The sequence below is a fragment of the Bacillus rossius genome, chromosome 15 (genome assembly GCF_032445375.1).
Source record: "Bacillus rossius redtenbacheri isolate Brsri chromosome 15, Brsri_v3, whole genome shotgun sequence".
Classification (NCBI taxonomy): Eukaryota; Metazoa; Arthropoda; class Insecta; order Phasmatodea; family Bacillidae; genus Bacillus; species Bacillus rossius.
In genome coordinates, this window is record NC_086342.1 from 41939250 (window position 1) to 41960966 (window position 21717).

The 21717-nt window shown below is 36.3% G+C and overlaps 2 protein-coding genes and 1 long non-coding RNA gene across 3 annotated transcripts; 2 read left to right on the forward strand and 1 right to left on the reverse strand.

The window, feature by feature from the left end:
• The first annotated feature begins 493 nt into the window (after positions 1-493).
• On the forward strand, positions 494-5175 carry LOC134539476 (uncharacterized). The gene is made up of 3 exons (XM_063381544.1): positions 494-625; positions 2613-2750; positions 3677-5175. The coding sequence occupies exons 1-3, from the start codon at positions 547-549 to the stop codon at positions 3973-3975; spliced, it is 516 nt and encodes a 171-aa protein (XP_063237614.1). The 5' UTR covers positions 494-546; the 3' UTR covers positions 3976-5175.
• LOC134539477 (uncharacterized) lies at positions 3907-9737 on the reverse strand. Its single transcript, XR_010076318.1, has 3 exons — positions 9613-9737; positions 8076-8234; positions 3907-3989 (listed from the first exon to the last, which is right to left on the reverse strand). It is a non-coding gene; the product is annotated as an uncharacterized LOC134539477 (long non-coding RNA).
• LOC134539475 (uncharacterized) lies at positions 9690-21255 on the forward strand. The gene is made up of 3 exons (XM_063381542.1): positions 9690-9766; positions 19908-20051; positions 20620-21255. The coding sequence occupies exons 1-3, from the start codon at positions 9715-9717 to the stop codon at positions 20886-20888; spliced, it is 465 nt and encodes a 154-aa protein (XP_063237612.1). The 5' UTR covers positions 9690-9714; the 3' UTR covers positions 20889-21255.
• Positions 21256-21717: the final 462 nt, after the last annotated feature.

Genomic DNA, 21717 nt, shown 5'->3' on the forward strand with positions numbered 1-21717 from the left:
TAGGATAGCTTCTTAGTCACTGATCTAGAATACTTAAATATTATATGTAGAGAAGGAATTCTATATGTTTGTACTTGGGCATTTAAATTACCAAAGAGATATTTCTATTGTAAATAATAAATGAATTGTATTTTTGAAAATATTGCAGAGATGTATCTTTTATATTGAAAATAAATTTAGTAATAAACCATAGTTTCATTTGTTGTCAATGCTCTGCTACCCTTTTAAGGATTTACACATTAGGTTATTTTCCTCTGAGGTTTTGATTTTAATATAGGTAAGGCCCCAGCTGGGCAGACTAGTGATTACCTTGTGTTGTGTAAAATTTTGTAAACAGAGATGGAGCTTGTAGTAAGTGTTTGGGATCAGATGGGACCAGCATCAATCTCGTTTGTGTTCCATGCACTGATTACAATGACACTGTTAGATATCTGGCATATCGAAACTGATAACATTTTATCTTACTTTTTTTTTGTAGCTTTGATTTTCGAGCACTCAGTTACAAGCTTCAGTCGAAATACCTCGCAGGTTAGCAGATTTTAAGATATGAATTGTCAGTTCACCACTATTCCAGTAGTGAAACTAACTATCATCTTTGTTTTACTGCAAATAAGCCATGGATCACGTGAGTGTAAACTATTAATTTTATAGTCAATATTATTGGTGTTAAACTATTATTTTCTTAGTTTTAAAATTAGTACATATATAATTTTCTACCAGCAGGCGCAAATACAGAGCCTTAAAATAGAAGCTTGAGGCTCTGGCAAAAGCAATTCTGTGGCCACATCAACACATGACCCTAATACATGCTTGAAATTACTGCTTTTTATGGCAATTTAAACCTGAAACCAAGAAACCAATTATGATTAAAAGTATTTTGGTAAATAAAATAGGATTCAAAATAAGTTTCATCACTTTAATGAATTAATGTTTACTGAAATGTAAGTAGAAAGTATTAGTTTGCAAAAATATAAATGTTAAGTTATTGTGGTATAACAAGAATTATATTATATATATAATATATATATATTATATATAGCAAATATTAAAGAGACTTTATTTAAAATAATTTTTAATTATAATTATTTAACCTTCAAGCATTTAAAAATAACCCATACAATTTATGCCTTAAAAAGGAAATATAATAATATTTTAAACCTTTAATTAGTTAATTATATCACATTAGTTCTTCTTTGTTAAAAGTGAAGAATTTCAAATATTTAATTAAAAATTGCCAATACATTCACTTCACCACACAATATTTGGGACAGAGAGAGAGATAATGCGCAGAGAATACGGAAGTTGTTACTACTGGAGGCGTAAAAGACTTAATTAAAAAAAGCAAGTGGTTGAGAACCAGCACCGTTTTATTGCCAATTGAATACTCAAATATTATAACAGAGTTCTCAATAATTGACAGTGCATGTAAATATTATGACTTGAGCTCGAGGTTTTCTTTCTATTCCTCGTCTCGTTTGTGAACACAGAATACAAGATGTACACACACACACACACACAAAACATACACTTCAGCACTTCAGGCTGGTAAATATGGCGTTAACAAACATTAGAAATAGTAAAACATTTTAAAATATGGCTCATCAAAGTATCTGTGCGATGGTGATTTTAAGATTAATAGCCCAAGAGAAAATAATTTAAAATGCACCTTCAGTAAACTTGTGAAAACTGAGTGCATGATCTATCAAGGAGCAGCCAATCAATATTACATTACAATATACTTTGCCCTCATGCGCACATTTAAATAAGTACTTTGTTTACAGCTCCTATTAAATATTCCATTGACAAAAATTATAGGCAGCAGCAATGGAAAAGATAGTCTTTATAAAAACATGTTTTATTCATACCACTGCGACAAGGGCGGTTGTATTTGCCTTGTAATGTTGTTAATGGCAGCGAATTCCCCAAACTAGTAGTCCACACACTGCAGCTGTCCACTCAAACGGCCTCTCCGCTATCGGGACTCGCTCTGCTTCTTTCTGGACTTGGTCCTCGGGCACTTGTCAGAAGACTGCCTCCAAGACCACAGGGTCAGGCAACAGCAGTTTAATAACCTGGGAATGTTGGGTTCGTGAGCATACTGTCTTCAACATCGGTAGTCTGTCACAATTATAGATGGCGGAGGGTTGTTAAAGTTACTATGAGTTGGTACAAGTATTTACAAACAGTCTCTACCAAACAAGCCTTGCCATAGTCGTCACACTTGCCACTTAACTGAAGGCCTCAAACCCCAAGTTAAAGACTTTAACTCGCTAAGCAAGCTCCAATTTCTTGACCATTATCAAACCTACCCTTCAAACACTTTTTACACATATCAACCCCCCTCCCTAGCATCACCAGGATATAAGCACCAAAATTATGGATAAATTGCAAACCCATAAAGAAAATAGGCTTTTTGGTTTCCTAGAAACTAATTGGCTAGACCCAAAGGAACTAATTCAGTTTTTATATAATTTTTTAAATAAGATTTTTTTCTACAACATAGCATTGGGGGCACTTAAAACAGCCCTACGACACTACTGTATCATTAATAAGATCACTTTTATGAAGTTATAACTAAGTGGTAAAATTAAAAACGCCAATGTGTTTTGCAGGTCTGACATGTTACCACTGCCGAGACAGCAGAGTCCAAAACAACACATGTCTGGAAATGCCTAAATACACGACAGGTTACATCAAAGTGTGCCCCACAAGATCCTGTTTCATAAAAAGAGTACAGATCACTGGAACGGGTGAGTTTTTATGGACTTACTTGTGTAGCATAACTGAGTTACCATCTTTCCCTTGGTTTTTCCAAGTCTCCTGACATATAGAAAACTTCTCAAAACTGACTTTTGTGAATTCATGCTTTATATTTTAATTCCTCTACAGTAACATGGCGACTCTACTGTTGATGGTTTGAATCACACTTTTACACTATATTTATAAATATTTGTATATTGATATGAGTTTGGTATAAAGAAAAAAAATACATATTTCCGAATCTACATAATAAATCTAAGGGTTGGAAATTAAGAATGGACAACAAGCATATAGAGTTAAGAAATTTACTTTTTCAGTTTTCCATATTTCATCTTTTAAGGGCATGAAACGGGAATAAGATTGATTTTATCAGGTTCGGAGCTGGCTGGCGGCCCTGCACGGCCACTGACGTCATGCGCCCTAGATTGACGTGTAAGACAAGCCACGCATGCCTGGCCGGATTACAAGGGTCGTCGCTACTCCCCCCCCCTCCCCCCTTTTTTATGGAACTTTGTGTGCCAATATTATTGGTTTGAATTTATAAGTTTACACTGCTTTTTTATTGTAACATATAATTTTTGAACATAAGACAGATTTAAAAGCGAAAACTAAGTGGAATAATAAAATTTTCGTCTAGGATGGAAGCAGAAACAATATATGTCACCATCTACCAAGATGGCTACTTAAATAGCAGAAAAAATATATATATATAATTTTTTTAATATTTCATAAATTTTAATATTTCATGTTATAATTCAAGGTCACATAGGTTTAGATCATATTCTGAGGCAATGCGAAGGTCACCAGTAAAATTCAAAGTTATCAAACATGGCGCCCGTGTCATAAATTAAAACTAATATTCTGATTTGTAGATGCTGCTGCTACGTAATCATCACTCTCACTCTGTCTGTGTCAGGTGTATTGCGCTTGTTGGAGCGTGGCTGCGTGGAGATGGTGGACGCGGGAGTGCAGGTGGCCATAGATACCACATATCTGAGGATATGCAACTCCACGCTGTGCAACGACTGGGACGGCGTGGCGGACAAGTTCCCCGCGACTCCGCCAGATAGCAGCGGCGTCTCTTCGGATGGCGTGAGCGGTGACGACAGCGTGGTGCTGCTGGCGCCTGGCTCCTCACTTGGTTCACATGTCCACGAGCGAGTCTGGCTGCTGCCGCCATTACTGCTGCTGCTGCTGCTGCTGCTGTTGCGCTGAGACCTGCACCCGCGCTGCGCATTAAATACACACACATTAAGAGATGTTGATGCAACAAAATAAGTGAGACAAATGTTTGTAACCAAAAGAATTTTGCTTTACTTAAAATTTAATTTTTAATTACATTTAAATAATACATTATAAGTAATCCCATTGGTTCATACTATGAAATTAATACTAAATAACTGTGAATACTAAGATATATATATTTAAGTTAAAACACTGTCTGTGTAAAGTTTAGTCTATTTTTTTACAACATACGCAAATATTTGTGATTGTCACTGAACAATTTAATTCAGTTTATCTGTTTCAACATTCGTTTTTGATATTGCAGAAGCATAATCTGGTGATAAGACCCAAATTGTATATCAAAACTCGCACCAGTAATACAATTACTGTATAACAGTGTGTCCTGCGCCTGCGGGCGCTTGTGCAGCCGAGAGCCTTGGGTTGTGACATCACAGCCGCCATATTGGATGTTCTTGACCTCCACCTTCCAAATAAGACAAAAATACCTAGATATATCCCATTTTTTGAAAAACTTTATAACCAATTCTTTAAATAATCTGAAAACCCGGAAGTTCCCATTTTCGAGAGAATAATCATCGTTTTGAGAAAAAAAAATGATATAAGTCAATGAATACTGTTTTATGAAAATGAAATAAACATTTATTTTACCGAGAAGGTGGGGAATTTGGTACTTTTCTTCATTGCATAATACAGCATAACACATTACATTTAAAAATTTTATGTTTTTAATCATCATTGAAAGCATTACGTGTAAACATTTTCAATAAAACACGCCGAACACAGGGTGAAAGTCTTTGGTAAACCGACTTCAGAAGCCAAAAGGTACTGAAATGGAAGGTAAGATAATGGGCATAAACAACACGCAAATAACACGTAGCTACAGCATATTTTTTAGCATGATTTGTTTTTCAATCCTAATCAAATATGATTTTTTACAAATATATTTAACTTTGGAAATGAGAGGATGGCTGAAATACTTGTAAGTTAAGTTAATTAAGTACTCACTATAGAGGAGATAAGAAATTAATATATGTTTCAGAATTTTTAAACATGTTATCTGTAATTAGTCGAAAAAGTAGAAGGATCGATTTTTTAATGTCTAAGCATATGTCCAAATCCAATTAAACGAGAAATGAGAAAATTGGTAAAATAAAGTACCCTTAAAAGAAAGAACACTTAAAAGAAAGAAACGCGTGTTTTATGTCTCTCTTTTTTTTCAAATGAATGGAAGTAAGTGAGATAGTATCAATTTTAGATACCCTAAAACGGGAGATAAGAAATTAATACTTATAACAGTCCTGGTGGTTATGTATGAATTAAACGTAATAAAAAAACATTTCATTGCACTTTTTATTTTACATAAAGAGGTTTCAGTTGATGACATGCTTTTCTTAAGAAGTAGTTTCAGGTCTATATTTTAAATTTTCGTTAAACACTGTTTTACTATTAGAATGTTTAGAGGCTTTAATTCACAATATTGTATGTTTATGTATATATTTTATAGATTTATGTAGATAAATTGTATGGCTTATGCATAATTATCTGTCACATTACATTTTTAACATTTGCACCAAACAAATAGGAAAAATTAACGGGATATAAAACCGAAAATGTATAGGTTTATAGGTAATGCTATTATTTCATAATGTGTTAAATACAATTTAAGGAAATTTTAGTTAATATAATATAGTATTTCAAATTTCTTAAAATTTACTTTGAAATTTTCCTTTTTGCAATATGCTGCAATAATGTTTCATATTCGTCATGAAGGTAGCTTGAGGACATCTCTTACAATATAATTTGACGCCTTTTTAGCAGTTTAAAATTAATGTTTTTATGATCGTTGAGATATGAGACTAATTAAATAATATTATTATTAAAATAGAAAAATATATAAAAATTACTGAAATGTAAGTTTGCATTAATAAACCTTTACAATTATAAAAAATTACTCTTACAAAAAATTATACATTCCATATTTTAATTTTCATAAAGTTTATAACGCAACGTCCCACACAAATTTGGTTAGTGCGCGAACCAATTAAGGGGGGAAAAGTATTGAAAACTTAATTATAACTTCGCAGTCGGTTTAAAACCTCCCAAAAAGGTTCGTTTCATTCCTGCCGCGAGCGAAAGGGAATATACCTAATCGTTTGATTTGCTGATTTCAGAAATTTGCAAAATACATGAGCGAATAGCCTTTATACTTGCAATAGGCATAATTAAAAACACCAATACTGTTATGACGTCTCAAACGTTCGCACCAGCAACAGAAAAAAAAATTCTCGTCGAATTTGAAAGACGCACTCGTTAGCTATAGCAAAATACATTTAATTTTATGCCAATAAAATTGTTGAAGTTTTCAACCATTAAATGCATAAGTTCTCTAAACCCGCAACCGAACAAACGTGCTCCAGGTTTTCGTCGGCAGTTGTACAGGAATAGGACTCCTGCGGCAGCTTCCAGGTTGTGGAGCCCGAGCCGATGTCCACTGTACCTTATCCCTGCGAGGAGATCGTATCTCTGTGCCTTATCCATGCGAGGAGATCGTATCTATGTACCTTATCCCTGCGAGGAGATCGTATCCCTTTGCCTTATCCCTGCGAGGAGATCATATCTCTGTACCTTATCCCTGCGAAGAGATCATATCTCTATGCCGGTTCATTCCAATGGGATCGTATGCCTGCGATGAGATCTTATCCTTGCGATGAGATCGTATTCTAGCGATGAAATCGTATCCCTGTGCCTTAACCCTACAACGATATCCTACTTAGTTGAATTTTCGACCAAAGCTGCATACGTTTCGTTAAATGTGCTTCCTTTTTGCCGAATGTGCTTCTAAGTGTGCTTTATTTTTAGAATGTGCTTCCTTTTTGACGTGAATGAGCATCGTTAAGTCTGTACTTAGGACATGATTGGCCTCATGCCCGGAGACGACTGGTATATACGCCTGGCATTGAAAATGGACTGTTTAAAATGTTCGCCGAGTATCGATGAAAGATACCTCTTGGCTACTGCCTGGATGTGTTTGACCACCTACTGGATGTGTTTGACCAATTACTGGACGTGTCTGGCCACTGACTGGAGGTCTCTTACCAACGAATGGATGTTTCTGGTTAATCGACTGTCATATAGAACTGCCCTGAAAACTCATGCAAAGGACCCTATTTGATTTCTAAGAAGACTGCTGAAATTGAGAAACACTAGTAATTTACTTGTTTTTTGTACTTATGAAATTTATGCAATAAATTTTTATTTTTAATTTTTTTGTTTTATTTCTTCAAACTGTCACTTTTTTGTAATTTTAATTTAATTTTTTTTTGTATCTGTTAAGGATAGAACTAAGGTGATCGAATCAATCACTAAATTTAAGGGTGATATTTTTGATGATTTGATTTCATTTTCCACAAATTTCTAGCTTAAAAATTAAAAATTTTCAAGATGGTAGTCAAATGTCAAGATGGTGGACGCCAGAGTAATAAATGAATACTGCACTCTAGCGGGCCAATATTAAACTAATATGGTGACAGCGCTCTCCAGCAGAAGAAAATGAGATGGCGACCTCCACCAGACAACAAGATGGCAGACCCAATATGGCTGCCATGACGTCATACTGTTGACATAATATCTGCCTTGGCATTAGTGGTGGGAGTTCACTCTGCTGGTGGCTTCCGTGGAGGAAGGTATCCATACTTTGTCATTTTTAATCGAATGACCTAGCTGTGTTCGAACCCAGTACTATTTATAAATGTAACTATTAAAATATAATTACGTAATTTTTTAATGAATTTTAAAATTTTTCCTGTTAAAATCGGATAATTATCATGTATTTTAAAGATGGCGGCCATAACGAAAATTGCAACTATGGCGGTCGAGGTCAAATTCCTGATATCAGCAGCTTAGGGCGGCTTGCCTTTATGAGTCTTAAGCCGCTTTTAGGAATTTTCAAGCAGTTGACAATTTTTCAGGAATAAAATTGCGATTTATTCCCCCCCCCCCCCCCCCCCCAACCTCGAAAACGAAATTTTTTTCCCCTTGAAACAGGAAAATTTCTGGTAATTTTGAGTAACCTTTGAGGAATGATGAGTAAATGTGACACTGAAATGGCCGGCGAGACGCCACAACCCAAGATGGCGGACTACTGCCGGAACACCGCAGCGCACGTGTCCGCGGAGTTGGGCGAGACTGCCTCGCCACGGCTCGACTCTGCTGCCAGCGCCACTCGCCAGCTGTGTCATACCTCAGCTTTATAACACCTTACTAACAAATAAAATAACATTTACATGAAATATTAAAATACTTTTAAAAATCATTAAAACAAATATTAAAAAAAGAAATAAGCAACAACCAAAAAAATACAAAAATAAATTATTGACAGCCAAACTTTTAAGAACAAATTTTTTAAACGAAAAGGGCTCTTAAAGCAAACGGCCTTAGACAACTAACTAAAACATTTTGGCCAGAGGCCTGGCCACAATATTTCGTGCTCAATTTTTTACCTTTACCTTGATTTACTTAAAAAGTATAATTTTTTTACAAATCACATCTAACCTCTTGAATACCAAATTTATAATCTAATATAAAAACTTTAAAAAATCAATTTGTAACTTTATATGCTTATTGTTCATTTATATTTTCTTATACATATTTAGATGTAGTAGTTTCGGTATTATTTTCCTTAAACCATAAGTTACCCCTTTTACGAGGTGGAATCTCGCAAAAATAAATTAAATATTTGTGTGGTTGTTTTTTCTTACCTAACATTTTAAGATTTTTTAAATAAAAATAAAACCTTCTCAATCTTCATACACTTAAAAGACTTTATATATATATATATATACATATATATATACATATATATATATATACATACATATATATATATATATATAATCCATATTCAACCCTGCATGTACATAGTATTTTTTTTTTGTTTTTTTACCTGTAGTTTTAATATATTAAAAGTATTAATTTCTTTTCCAACTGTTCTTACCCCTTTTACACTTTTCAAGAGATCAATTTTAAAAAAGTAATTATTGTATCCAATTTTCTTTTGTTATAAAAACCTAACAACTTTTTTAAAGTTGATAGGCTTCGGAAATATATTTAGTTACCTAAAAAAATTACATATTTACCCCCTGGTGTGAAATTCCTTAATTTAGGTCTACCCAAACGGGGTGGAATACTGTGATTTATATAACCTAGTGTTTAAGTGATCGTTAGACTTTAGTAATAAAAATGTTTCATTACTGTCAATTTTTTATTGATGCTGGAATAAACAGAAAAACTAACAAAATTAGATCTAAATTTTTTAGATGTCTATAATATTTATAGCAATTATTTATATATATATATATATATATATATATATATATATATATATATACTATTAAATATTTCATCCAATGTACATATTTTTGCCTTGAACAGTTTTACTACCTACTTTTATAGATTTCTGTTTTTACATTAAAATCCAAGGTAAGTGTATGCTGATAACGAACTGGTATGTTTATGCTTATAAAATTTAACAATATTTTCTCTTCGACTTCTTACAGCGTAAACAATTGTGTTATGTTGAGAGCACAGCTCGCCCATTGTACAACTGACCTCTTGAACAGCGGGGGCGGTGGTTATCGCCGCCACGAGCGGGCAGCTATCTGGCAATCTTATCAGCGAGGAGCTGAGGCACTCCCGGAGCGCGAGTGTGGCATGGAGGTACTGCGCGCGCTAGTGCTGGCTCTGTGCTGGGAGGCCATGTGGGGTATGTACAGCGTCTCCCTGCCGTCTCCTGGTAGTACTGACGAGTCTCAAGGGCGCCCATACCCGGGGGCAGGGGGGGGCCGTGGCCCCCCCCCCCCCCCTAGCTTTCAGGGAAGGAAAAAATATATAGTGTAGTCAGGTGTTTTACTTTAAAGAAAATTATTTAAATTCGGTATTATGTAGAAGTGGTTCAACACGAAGATATTATTTTATATCGTTTTTTACATGTCTACTTCATTTTTTATGTTAGTTCAAGCATTAGTTCTGCTGCTGCGATATAAGGTGTTGTGTACAAGGAGAAAACGCTGTTCAAGCGCAACGCCCGTGGCGAGTCATTCCCCTTCGTAATCCTGCCCAAGCTCACGCGATAACACAACACAACAGATTTAGACCAGTCAGAGTTAGACGACGCGACAATTGACATGTGCTTGCAGACGGCGAAATGTTTTGCTACTTTTTCGTCATAATAATGTGTATGTTCACAAATAACATCTCAAAACAGAGATTTTTCAATAGTCTTTAGATCTACAGTTTTATGCATCTGGTCTAGATTTAGTTTAGTGTATTCAGTCAGTATAAATAACTTAAGTGTAAATAAATCAGTGAAAAGTGTAAAGATAAAAACCATTGTTATTATGTAGTGCTTCTTAGTTTTTCTCATTCGTCACATCCGCTCAGAATATTCACAATAATTTTTAAGGTAAGCTTACACCATTAAAGTTACTCAAATAAGAATTATTGTTCAGAAAAGTCTACAACGTAAAATTTATGTTGGAATTTTGAACTTATAGGAAAACATTTTTTTCTCCTTCAAAAGTGTTTAAAAGGATAAGGATTCCGCTACTTTCAGTAGACTCGGAAGCAATTCACACTGGAATCCCGATTTTACGTACGCTCACGGTCGCTTGGATTGAATTCGTAAAAACATTATCTTCATAAAATTTTAAACACCCCACCCCCTGAAGATACATGTTATAATTTATTGAACGGAATGTTTATAATATTAAATAGTAAAATCAATGACTGCCGTCTGCCCTCTGCCCTCCCCTGCGTTCCCCTTATTTATTATTTTATTAACATTCCATAACTTGCCTCATTGCACGAGTGATATAAAGTGACCTCACAGCGACTAACCACAGCTGCACCACGCATTGCATCATGTTAACTTTTGTGTGGTGACAGATACATCAATACTGACCTGCTAGAAAAATTTCAAAAGTAGAGAGAAAGCAATGACGAATTCAAAACCATTTTCGAGGCAGTAAAAGAAGACTGTAATGAGCTTGACATAGATATAAAAATCCCAATATTGGCTGGAAGGCAGACCCACAGATGTAACGTGAATGTCCAGTGCTCATCACCTGAAGACTATTTCAAAGTTGCAATTTACAATCCGTACATGGATTCTATAATTATGTCACTTACCACAAGATTTGAAAGAGATAAAGGCATACCTTTCAAAGGTGTAATTCTTCAACCACATTTGATGAAAAAGGAGACGAAAGAAGATTTCATGAGAGACACAAAAAGTTTGCAAAAGTTTTATCAAATCGACAACTTGGAAGCAGAAGCCAGAGTATGGTATGACGTCTGGACGAATATGGAATGTTTGGAAAAAACTAAGCTCCATGATATACTTTCAGAAACAATGTTTTACCCATCAGTACCTAAGGAGACTGCTTATATTCTACCAAACCATACCCCCACAACTTGCACAATAGAGCGTTCTTTCAGCACACTGCGTAAAGTGAAGACGTGGCTGAGAAGTACTACTGGCGAGGACCGTCTGTCCAGCTTGTGCCTTCTAAGTGTCCACAGGAAAAGAGTGAAAAACCCTGGTTTCGAGGACAAAGTGCTTGACTTGTTCGGCAAGAAGAAAATAAATTTACAGTTTGCTTTTTCAGATAAATATTATAGTCAAATCCGTAATCAAACTTATGCATATTAATTTATCTTAAAATTTGCTTTTTATGTCAATACCAGTGAAAAATTGTGTGATGTGTGCATTTTTAATTTGTTTTCTGTATTAAATTATGAAGGTAGAGAAGCATAAGATACTGAAATTTAAATTCTTATACTTTATTCATACTTAACAATTCTGTTAACTTAAATTAGGTTAATCCTCTATGATTGTGTTTAGACACTGATATGAAATTCCTCTTTTTTATCTTTGCTTGTTTCATAAAATGTTCATATTTTATAAATAACCCATTGAAATTCATGTGTTAAACAATAAATTTAATTATTATAAGAAGATGAACTTGTAAGAAAGTTAATGATTGGCTAGCATATCCAGCGAATAGTGATAGCTAGGACATTTAGCTTATGTTTTGTGTTTTGACATCTGAAAGTCGTTTAAATAGCAAAGGAAAAGTACATTCTTTAGAACAAAGGAGTATTCGTTCTACCACGGTTTTGAATAGACATCGTTATTACCTACTTTTGATTATCCACGAGATATCAATTTTGCACGATTTTATTAAAGTTTCGACTGACATTCAAGTTTTTACTAATAAAGCTATGTGGCAGAAGTAGTATTAATGAATTAGATTATTGTGACATCAAATTTTAATCATCGTAGGCGATAAACTGCAACCACGATAGGGTTACTTCACGATCTATTGCTTGCTTTGAAACGAACTATCAGATTTTCATGACGGAAACGAATGAAACCAGTCAACTAAGTTTACAGCCTGCAAGACTGATTCCTGACGCTGTTCAACGTGCTGTAATGCCAGCGATCAACATTTTTGGCTGAAAAGAATCGAGCTGAGGAGAATAATTTCTGCAAGTTCATATCAAAACCGCTCCAGCCGGAAGGAAGGAAGGCCAACGATTGACCGGCAGTGGCGATATAGAAGCAGTTGAGGGCGCTGTGTTTCACACAGAACTTCGAGATCGACCATTGGTGCGTACCGAATAAGACCTTTCCCACTGCGAGGAAGGAAGCAGCGGCAGTGAGCAGCCATATTTCCCGGACCACGCACAGCTCTGTTTCAGAGCCAGGGGTCATCTGTGTCGTCATACTTTCGCATGTACTGACGGAGGTTGGTTGCCGTCTCGGATTGAATAGCATTTGAACAATTTTCGGGAGTCCCTTGAACTATCGATTATCAAGTACCTAAATCAATTTATTTTCATATAATCTGAGATCACACTAATTTTCCAGAAGTTCATCTTCAATTTAATTTTATTGTGAATAATTTTTGGTATGAACTAAATTTTAATTTGTTCTAACTATAATGTTGATTTTGTGTCTGATCAGATGGAATTAGAAGTTGCTGTTTGATTAATAACTTAACTTTGCAATTTACTTTTGAGAATTTACCTTGTCCCTTAAGTGTAGTTCATATCCAGTGGTCCAATTTTCTGACACCATTGAGCAAAAATAGCCGTAAGCACTGTTTAAAGGCACTCATTGATAACATGATCTAAGCTGATAATATTAAATTGAGTTTGAAGTTACATGATTTGAAACAATTCCTTTTGATAGTAACTTATATCTTAATTGAATATTGTAAACAGATTTCACATTTGTAATTTGAAGCTTTACTATCACTAAATAAACTTATAGTCCTCGACTACTGAATCCATCTGTGCTAATTCTAAATGATAAGAAATTATGATTCATATCGAAACATACTAATAATCATTTAACTGTGAACGAGGGAATATTTTGTGTGATACAATATCGCCGTGGTAAAGGTAAACAACAGTTGAAAAAAAATTGACTATAATTATAAGCATAGTTCAGGCGTTACATTTAAAAACAACTATTTTCTTACTGTGATAACATATTTAAATCATTTCTCTCCCAAAGTTAAATCTTTTGACCAACACGTTTTAATCTTTATAATTATTTTAATTTAATTTGTACGCGACATTTATTTAGGGGTAAAGAGAGCAATGAGTTGAAGGACTGTATTCTTGATATTCGTGTTCCCGAGATGCTGCAAAAATGTAAGGACTGTATTCCTGCATTTGTGTTGCTAAAAATTCACTTGTTACAATAAAATAGTTATTATTTAATTAATAAAGTAGCCAATAAAGTTTTTTTTTATGGCGAATGAGTACTGTGGTCTAGTATTTTAGTAACAGGACAAAAATTTTTAACAGGGTCAGAACTGGAACTATTTTATGGCTAGTAACAGGCCGCAGTTAGTCTTCCAAAATATTAAAAATACTTCATACCCCTAAGTCTGGCCCCCCCCCCCCTACAAATCATCATATGGGCGCCCTTGACGAGTCTCTCTATCACATTGTCTGTGTAGCTCCTGTATTGTGTTTTAGGCAATTCAAAATCATTAAGTAATTGATGTAGCACTCCAACCTATTTTGCAACTTTTTAATCAGTGATCCAAACATTATATATATATATATATATAAGATTTTAAGATGTTAATTTTGTATCAGAAATTTATAAGTTAAAATTAAAACTAAATAAAATTGCGTTACTAAATAAGTAAAAAAAAAAAATAATTCGTGCAGAGATTTATATCTCAGAAATAACCAGAAGCACTCTTAGAATATCAGCAGAATTTTTGACAGGAATAATGAGCACACGAGGAATACCATCAAAATATTGGCTGAAATAATCAGAAGCACACGGATAAAATAACACGCGTTTTCCTTTATATGAAAAAAAACACAGAAGAAAATTAAAAATAAAAATTAAATAATAAAAATAATAATTAAAATTAAAATTAAAATTTAATAAAAAATTACAAATAGTGCTGGCTTGTACTACTAGCTCAACAAAGAAGAAGTTCACAAGCTGGTCGAAGATGTTTTTGTAATTTTTTATTAATTTTTTCATTATTATTTGTATTTTTTTTCTAGTTTTTTTCTGTGATTTTCTGTTATTAAGTAAAACGTGTGATAGTTTTATCCGTGTGCTTCTGATTATTCCAGACAATATTAAGATGGTATTTTGCGTGTGCTCCTTATTATTCCTGTCAAGACATCAGCTGATGTTCTACGAGTGATTCTAGTTATTTCTGAGGAAAATAAATCTCTGCACGACAATTTTTTTTTACTTAATGAGTTATGCCATTTTTATTTTGAGTTAATTTTAATTTGTGAATTTCCGCTACCAAATTATCACTAAAACGATTTTTTTTAATCGGGTGGAATTAAAACAAAAAACATCCATTACTCGGTAAAATAATATGCTTTGAGACAGCTGAGAAGCACCATCATGCAAGACGAAATTTATTCTCCCTGATGTCTAGAGAAGCCTTCCATCTTTTTCGATCGTTAATGAGCATCTCGCATCCTACTTAAAAGAAATAGGCCTACCTAATTTTTCCTCAACCCAACACATGGCGACATCTGTTTGGCAAGAAACGGTACTACTTACAAGTTCTTTTGCATGAGATAAATTAACTCTCGCAGCTGAATGGAGTCAACGACAGTTAGAGCCAAGTAGTCTCGTAACCTCGTAGACTTGTAGAATTTTAGTCGTGTAGCCTCGTAGCGACTTGAAGCCTTGTAGTTGCGTAGCCTCGTAGACTTGTAGCCTTGTATAATTGAAGGTTCGTAGAATTGTAGCCTCGTAGCCTCGTAGACTTGTAGCTAGTACCATTTAAAACCTTGTAGTCATGTAGTCCTGTAGTTTTGTTGTCTCGTAGCCAAATAGCAGCTTGGCTTAAGACAGCTGAAGTCAAAGACAGCTGTAGCCAAATACTTTTGGAGCACAATACTGTTACGATTTACCTCGGGTTCGTAAAGGATAGCCCAATTAAAGATTTTATTACACTACACAGTTTTATTTATTGCCACGACTTATGTCACTTACAAAAATATTCTAAAATGGAAAATAATTAATTACACTTAAAGAAAGGTCTATTTCCCAGTCACTCGTTCCACACACCTCGCTGGGCCGCACCTCTGGCGCAACTTTCGCCGCAGCACCCCTCGTGGGTCTCCGCCGCGGGACTCCGTCGCCACACTCCGCCGCCGCACTCCGCCGCCGCCGTCACACCCTTCGCCGAGATCCCACTCGACATCTCGCTCGGAACTTCACTCGGGACTCCGCCGCGCCCGCGACCCTATCGCCCGGAAACTCCGCCGCGGGAAAACTCCCGACTCCACTGAACTCTCTGCTCAGCCTGACTCGAAGGTCGGCCCCACCTCCTTATATAGCCCTTGGGTTCCCGTCCAGAACAATCGGGCATGTCTCCGAGATATCGCGCGACCTTCGCCGTCGAAATGCCCAGAAACGCGTCGTGAGTCCTGTCGAAGGACGCGGCGGCTCCTCAAAGAACGCCGATAAACGCAACAAGCATCGGGTTCCCACAAGACACGCCGATAAACATGTCTGAGTCCTTTTATGCCGCAGTGCGGCCTCTTTTAAGTAACTCGATCTGAGGCAGGTGCGCGCTGCGATGGTCAGGATGTCGCGAGATAGTATGACACGAGATACCAGGGAGAGGATGCGGGTGGAAGGGGGGCGCAGACAGGCCGAACGAGCGCGGCGATGCCAAGCATTGCAGCCAAGCGCGATCGTAACATTACTTTTTGGAGTTAAAGATTGCTGGAGCCAAAAGACTGTTGGAGCAAAAGACTGTTGGAGCCAATGACTGTTGGAGTCACAGACTGTTGGAAACAAAATATTTTTTGAAACCAAATACTTTTGGAGCCAAAGACTTTTTGGAGTCAAAGACTGTTGGAGACAAAGACTGTTGGCAGTGACTGTTGGAGCCAAAAAGTGTTGCAGCCAATGACTGTTGAGGCCAATGATTGTTGTAGCCAATGACTGTTCGAGCCAATGACTGTTGGAGCAAATGACTTTTGGAACCAGAAGTCTGCTAGAGCCAATGACAGTTGGAGGTATTATATCTTATCGTAAAATTGGCGATCGCATCCTACTGAGTTGAATGTTCGTGAAAATGTACGTCCTTTTCGTTAAATGTACGTAGTAAAGACTGTATTATCGTATCTTACTGCTGAGGAGGTATCCTTTTCGTTGATTGTGCTTCCATTCTGTAGATTGTGCTTTCTTTTCGTTAATTGTGCTTCCTTTTTTTGATTGTGCTTCCCCTTTGTCGAATATGCATCCGATTGTGCTTCCTTTTCCTTGATTGTGCTTCATATTGTGTTATTTTTCCTTGATTATGCTTCCCATTGTGCTTTCTTTTATAAAAATGCGAGTCCTGTGTGTGTTGTGTGTATTCATTGTGTATATTGAGTCCATAGCTTGCCCATTGTGTGTACTGTGTATCCATTGCGTGTACTGTATGTTCATCCCGCCGTGATCTGTGTGTGTGTGTGCTGTGTGTCCAATGTGCGTACTGTGTGTGCACTGTATGTTGTGTATGTACTGTGTGCCCCGTGTGTGTACTGTGTGTTCTTTTCTTTTGTGTGTTTTCGTTAAGTGTGCATAGTCAAATCTGTAGTAGCTTTGAATATTTACTAGTTCAAAACATCTAGGTGTTGATAAAACCTTTTTTCAAGGATTCTTGGCCCTTAAGTAAGCGTAAAACAAGTTCCGCTGGTCTAAATGCTTGTAATTGATTTTATCGATACTTTAGGTCTGACAGTTCGAAGACTTTGTCTTGACTGCTTAAAATATCTTATATTAGCTACCGATGAAGAAGGTCTTGAGGTTCGGAAATGTCTGGTCTATACGTCTGACACTGTTTATGACCTGGTCTCGTGGTCCAAAGACACTTGACCTATACGTATAGCATTGTACATGAACTTATTAGGATGCATGTCATGAATCGAAAAAAGAAAAGAAAAATAAATCCATGTTAGGCAGTGCGAATATATATTTAATTCGTCGGACAGGTATCTTGTCTAATATTGTTTTTCGTAGAGTGAATGATTAATAAATTCCACGAAAGGTAACGGGAAACAGAATTTAAAAATTTATTATAAGATTTAGTTATCCTTATCACTGGCCAAGAATCAAACTTAAGACGGAAATCTATCATGTCAATCATGATTTTAATAAGTGATATTTTTTTTATATTTTGGATTTTTTTTTCGAATTTCTATGCCAAAAAATACAAATTTCCAAAATGGCGGTCATAGCGACTTACTGACTGCTGGCATATAAGGAACTTAAGCTGCTTTTAGGACATTGAATATGATTTAATTATTAAGTATTAATTGTCCAAAAATGTTTTTTTTTGCATCGTCCAGAGATCGAACTAAGGACATGAATTAATCGAATCAATCAGTATATTCATTGCAGAATTTTTTAATTTTAGCATTTTCCCCAAATTTGTAGTGAATAATTACGTATATCCAAGATGGCGCCCAAATTTCAAGGTAGCTGGTGCCACAGAAATATTAACTAATTACTACACTCTAGCAGGAAAAAATTTAACTAACATGGATTTAGCTCACTCTAGCAAACGAAAACAAGATGGTAGCCTCCAGCAGACGAAAAAGCTATTGCGGTCGGGACGTCATACTAGCTGGCGATAATGTACCTTGTAATTAGTGGTGGGAGGTCAGTCTGCCGGCGGCTTCCGTGGAGGAAATATTTTGACGACATTTTTTTATATTTGTCCTCATCGGGTTTGAACCAATGACGTTAGTGCGTTTTTAATTATAATAATTAATTTTTTATAAATGAAATAAAATACCAAATTTTTGTGATAATAATTACGGATTTTAAATACGGCGACCGTAACGAAAATTGCAACATTCTAGAAATCAATATGGTGACCGTAACAAACCGCGTAATGATGACATCATTCACATCCAAGATGGCGGGCGTAACGAAACGTGTCAGGTTTCTGGTATAAAAGTTGGTGACAGTCACGAAATGTGTTAAGTATTTTAAAATAATTTTTATTAAAATTTTATTACGCAATTTTTTACAAATTTTAAAAATTTTCCCGATTTTCTGCTTTAAAAATACAGATTTCCAATATTATTGCCGTAACGATAATTGCAACAGTTAAGAAACAATTCAAGATGGTGTGTGTGACGTAAGAATGTTTTATTTATTTTTTCAAAAATGTAATTTTAATTTTTTTTAATTTTTTTTTGTTAATAAATAAAATTTTTACTCTCGCCGGGAAATGAACCAAGGAGCGAAATATATTAAGTAACTAAACGTTTGAAGAAAGAAATTTGTCAAAAAATGTTTATATTTTCCTTAAATTTTTGGTCATAAATGAGAGATTTCAAGTTTATGGTCAAGGTCAAGGTCATTCAAGATAACAGTCAGAGGCATTGGGTGGCTTGTCGTTGAGAAATTTAAGCCTCTTTGGGAAATTTTGGTTTTTTCTAAGGCGTCTTTTGAGGTTTTTGAATTCCGAATTTTTGAATTTTTGAGGAATAAAACGAGAAATCTTACCTCAAAATGGGAATTTTTCCCTTGAAATAGAGAAATTTCTTGAAAAAATTTTTCTAAAAAAAAAAAAAACTGGAAATTTTGGCAGTTGGTTATTTTTGGGCAACCTTTGAGTCACCTTTGTCAACTTCTGCAGGTGAAGGTGATCTAAGATGACCGCCTATCAGAGAGGGCGGTCATCGACCCGCTCTCGGCTCCACAGCCACAAGCCAGGGCCAGATGCAACTGACGTGACGTCACTATTAAAAATAGCGAAAGGGTCTATATTCCAAGATGGCAGGTGTGAAGTGAGCAAAATTTTTTATGAAAATTTTATTTAAATTGAAATAAAAAAAAATTTTAATTTTTAATTAATAAATTACAGTTTACTCTCGCCGGGAATCGAAGCGAAGACTAAAATGAATTAAGTAAATGAAGTAAACCATTTGTTTGTGTTTTTTTTTTTTTTTTGAGAATTTGTTGGTCCAAAATTAAAGAATTCCAAGTATACAGTCAAAGTCAAGGTCACGGTCTCTGCTGGGGCTTTAGAGGATCACTTCCGCACTCTGAAGAAAACTGCCACACTCTGAGGAAAACTGCCCCACTCTGAGGAAATTTGGCACCTCTGGATTTTTAAAGAAAAAATGGGAAATTTCCCTCAAAACGTAAATTTCCCCCTCGAAATAAGGAAATTTTTTTAGGAATTTTGAGGATTTGTTTTAGCCATTTTTGAGGAATTTTGAGGAGATTTTATGGCAAGAATGGCCACCGTGATGTCAGAAACGAAGATGGCGGTCGGCACCTCGCACCTCACCGAGAACCCTGTGCTACTCGCGTGCTCCTGCTGCAGGTCTCAAGTGCTACTCGTGCAGCTACAGCAAGGACTCGGATGTGGAGGACACGTGCGTGAAGAAGCCACAGGACGTGGCCAATCCCACCGCCACGTGCAGCAAGCAGTTCTGCTTCATCAAGAGGATCCAGTTCACAGACGGCGGTCAGTCACAGGTCTACTCTATTCTGTCAGTTTGGTTTACGTCATCAGTTTTAAGTCAATTAGTCTAACACGAGGTCAAGTCTGGTATGACGAAATATTTTAGCTTAGTCGGCACCTTTGTATCTCACTCAAAGTATTTTCTCAGTAGAGTATTTCGTAAACCTTGTAAATAGTGATTTGTGTATCTTGTAACCTTTCATATAAATATTTTTTTGACAAGACACCCCTGCGAGGTCCCCAGTTAAAAAATATTTTTTTAAGTGTCAAATTACCTTTTTATATGTATTGATTTGAACCAAAATGAGCCTTTTCAAAGTATTGTTTGTAAACAAACGTACATTTCATTGTTTGCATCAGCAGAACTTGATAGTTCAATTAGCAAATCGTAAACCAATGTTGCACCGTCTATATTAGCGAAATACCAATCACTGACTCACTAACACACTCATATAAGACCTGCGTAGGCTAAGAACGGATGTTACTAAAATCAGCTCGCATGGTGAGTTTTTGGGGTGTTAAAAAGGAAAACTGCGCGGTCCGCATGACCTGTGCTGCGTGTTTGCGACAGGAAAGGTGTCGTCGTTCTCGCGAGGCTGCATCGACAGTCTGAAGACGGGCAAGACGGTGAGCGCCGACTACACCATCTACACGAGGACTTGCGGCGCCTCGCTGTGCAACGACTGGGACGGCGTGGCCGACAAGTACGGCAAGGGAGACGCCGACCAGGAGGGGGTGGTCATATACGCCCCTGGCACGGGCGGCGGCGCCAGTGTGGCCCGGGCGCCCGTGGCTGTGGCTGTGGCTGTGGCTGTGGCTGTGGCGCTCCTGGCCCGGTGAGCGCTGCCGCCTCGCTCAGGCACTGCACTTCGCTGTGGAACACTTATGGCAAACAGAAGATTTAGGAGATAATTAAGATAGTTTCACATATGCAACATAAGAAACACTTCTTATGTACATAATTCACAAACAAAAAAAACAACTATTTTTCATTGAATGGAACTAAAATATAACATCAACAATAAAAACTTTCTAAATAAAACACTAAAAAAGAACAAACTAGCTAACTAATAAAAATTTATAATTTGTTGGGCCTAGTAGGAAATTAAATGACAACAGAATAAAAAAATTGTAAAGGAAATATTTATATTCAACATTGTAATTTTCTGGTCACAAATAAAATGTTTGCTATACTTTATAATTGTAACAGTTGCAAGTTATTACAAGCATGCATTTATTTAATTTTACCGAGAAAAGTGTTGCTTGTGAGAGACAGTTATTTCTAATTTCTTCTATTGCCGAATGATTAATAGACGCCGATGACACGACAGGACACTAGCACCACCCATTCCTTAGTCGGCTCAAGGGTCATCACCAGCGAAGCTCCTTGGAGCTCAGGAGAGATCAGGCCCTAAGTACCTTGTCTCTCGAAACCCCTTCAAAGTTTCGTTTGTGGAAAATGCTCCACCCAAAACTGGACTGTGAAATCCCTGAGGCGGCTGGAGTGTCCACGGCTGCACATCTCTGGATCACGTCCCTTGTCCCATCTCTGGTTCACGTCCCTTGTCCCATCTCTGGTTCACGTCCCTTGTCCCATCTCTGGATCACGTCCCTTGTCCCATCTCTGGTTCACGTCCCTTGTCCCATCTCTGGTTCACGTCCCTTGTTC

Bases quoted from the DNA above. Each gene is read 5' to 3' on its own strand.
- LOC134539475 (XM_063381542.1), top strand. From the start codon at position 9,715: ATGGAGGTACTGCGCGCGCTAGTGCTGGCTCTGTGCTGGGAGGCCATG. The intron at 9,767-19,907 runs GTATGTACAGCG...CTCCTGCTGCAG, and splicing joins GTGCTGGGAGGCCATGTGGG to GTCTCAAGTGCTACTCGTGC. The intron at 20,052-20,619 runs GTCAGTCACAGG...TGTTTGCGACAG, and splicing joins GATCCAGTTCACAGACGGCG to GAAAGGTGTCGTCGTTCTCG.
- LOC134539476 (XM_063381544.1), top strand. From the start codon at position 547: ATGAATTGTCAGTTCACCACTATTCCAGTAGTGAAACTAACTATCATC. The intron at 626-2,612 runs GTGAGTGTAAAC...TGTGTTTTGCAG, and splicing joins GCAAATAAGCCATGGATCAC to GTCTGACATGTTACCACTGC. The intron at 2,751-3,676 runs GTGAGTTTTTAT...TGTCTGTGTCAG, and splicing joins AGTACAGATCACTGGAACGG to GTGTATTGCGCTTGTTGGAG.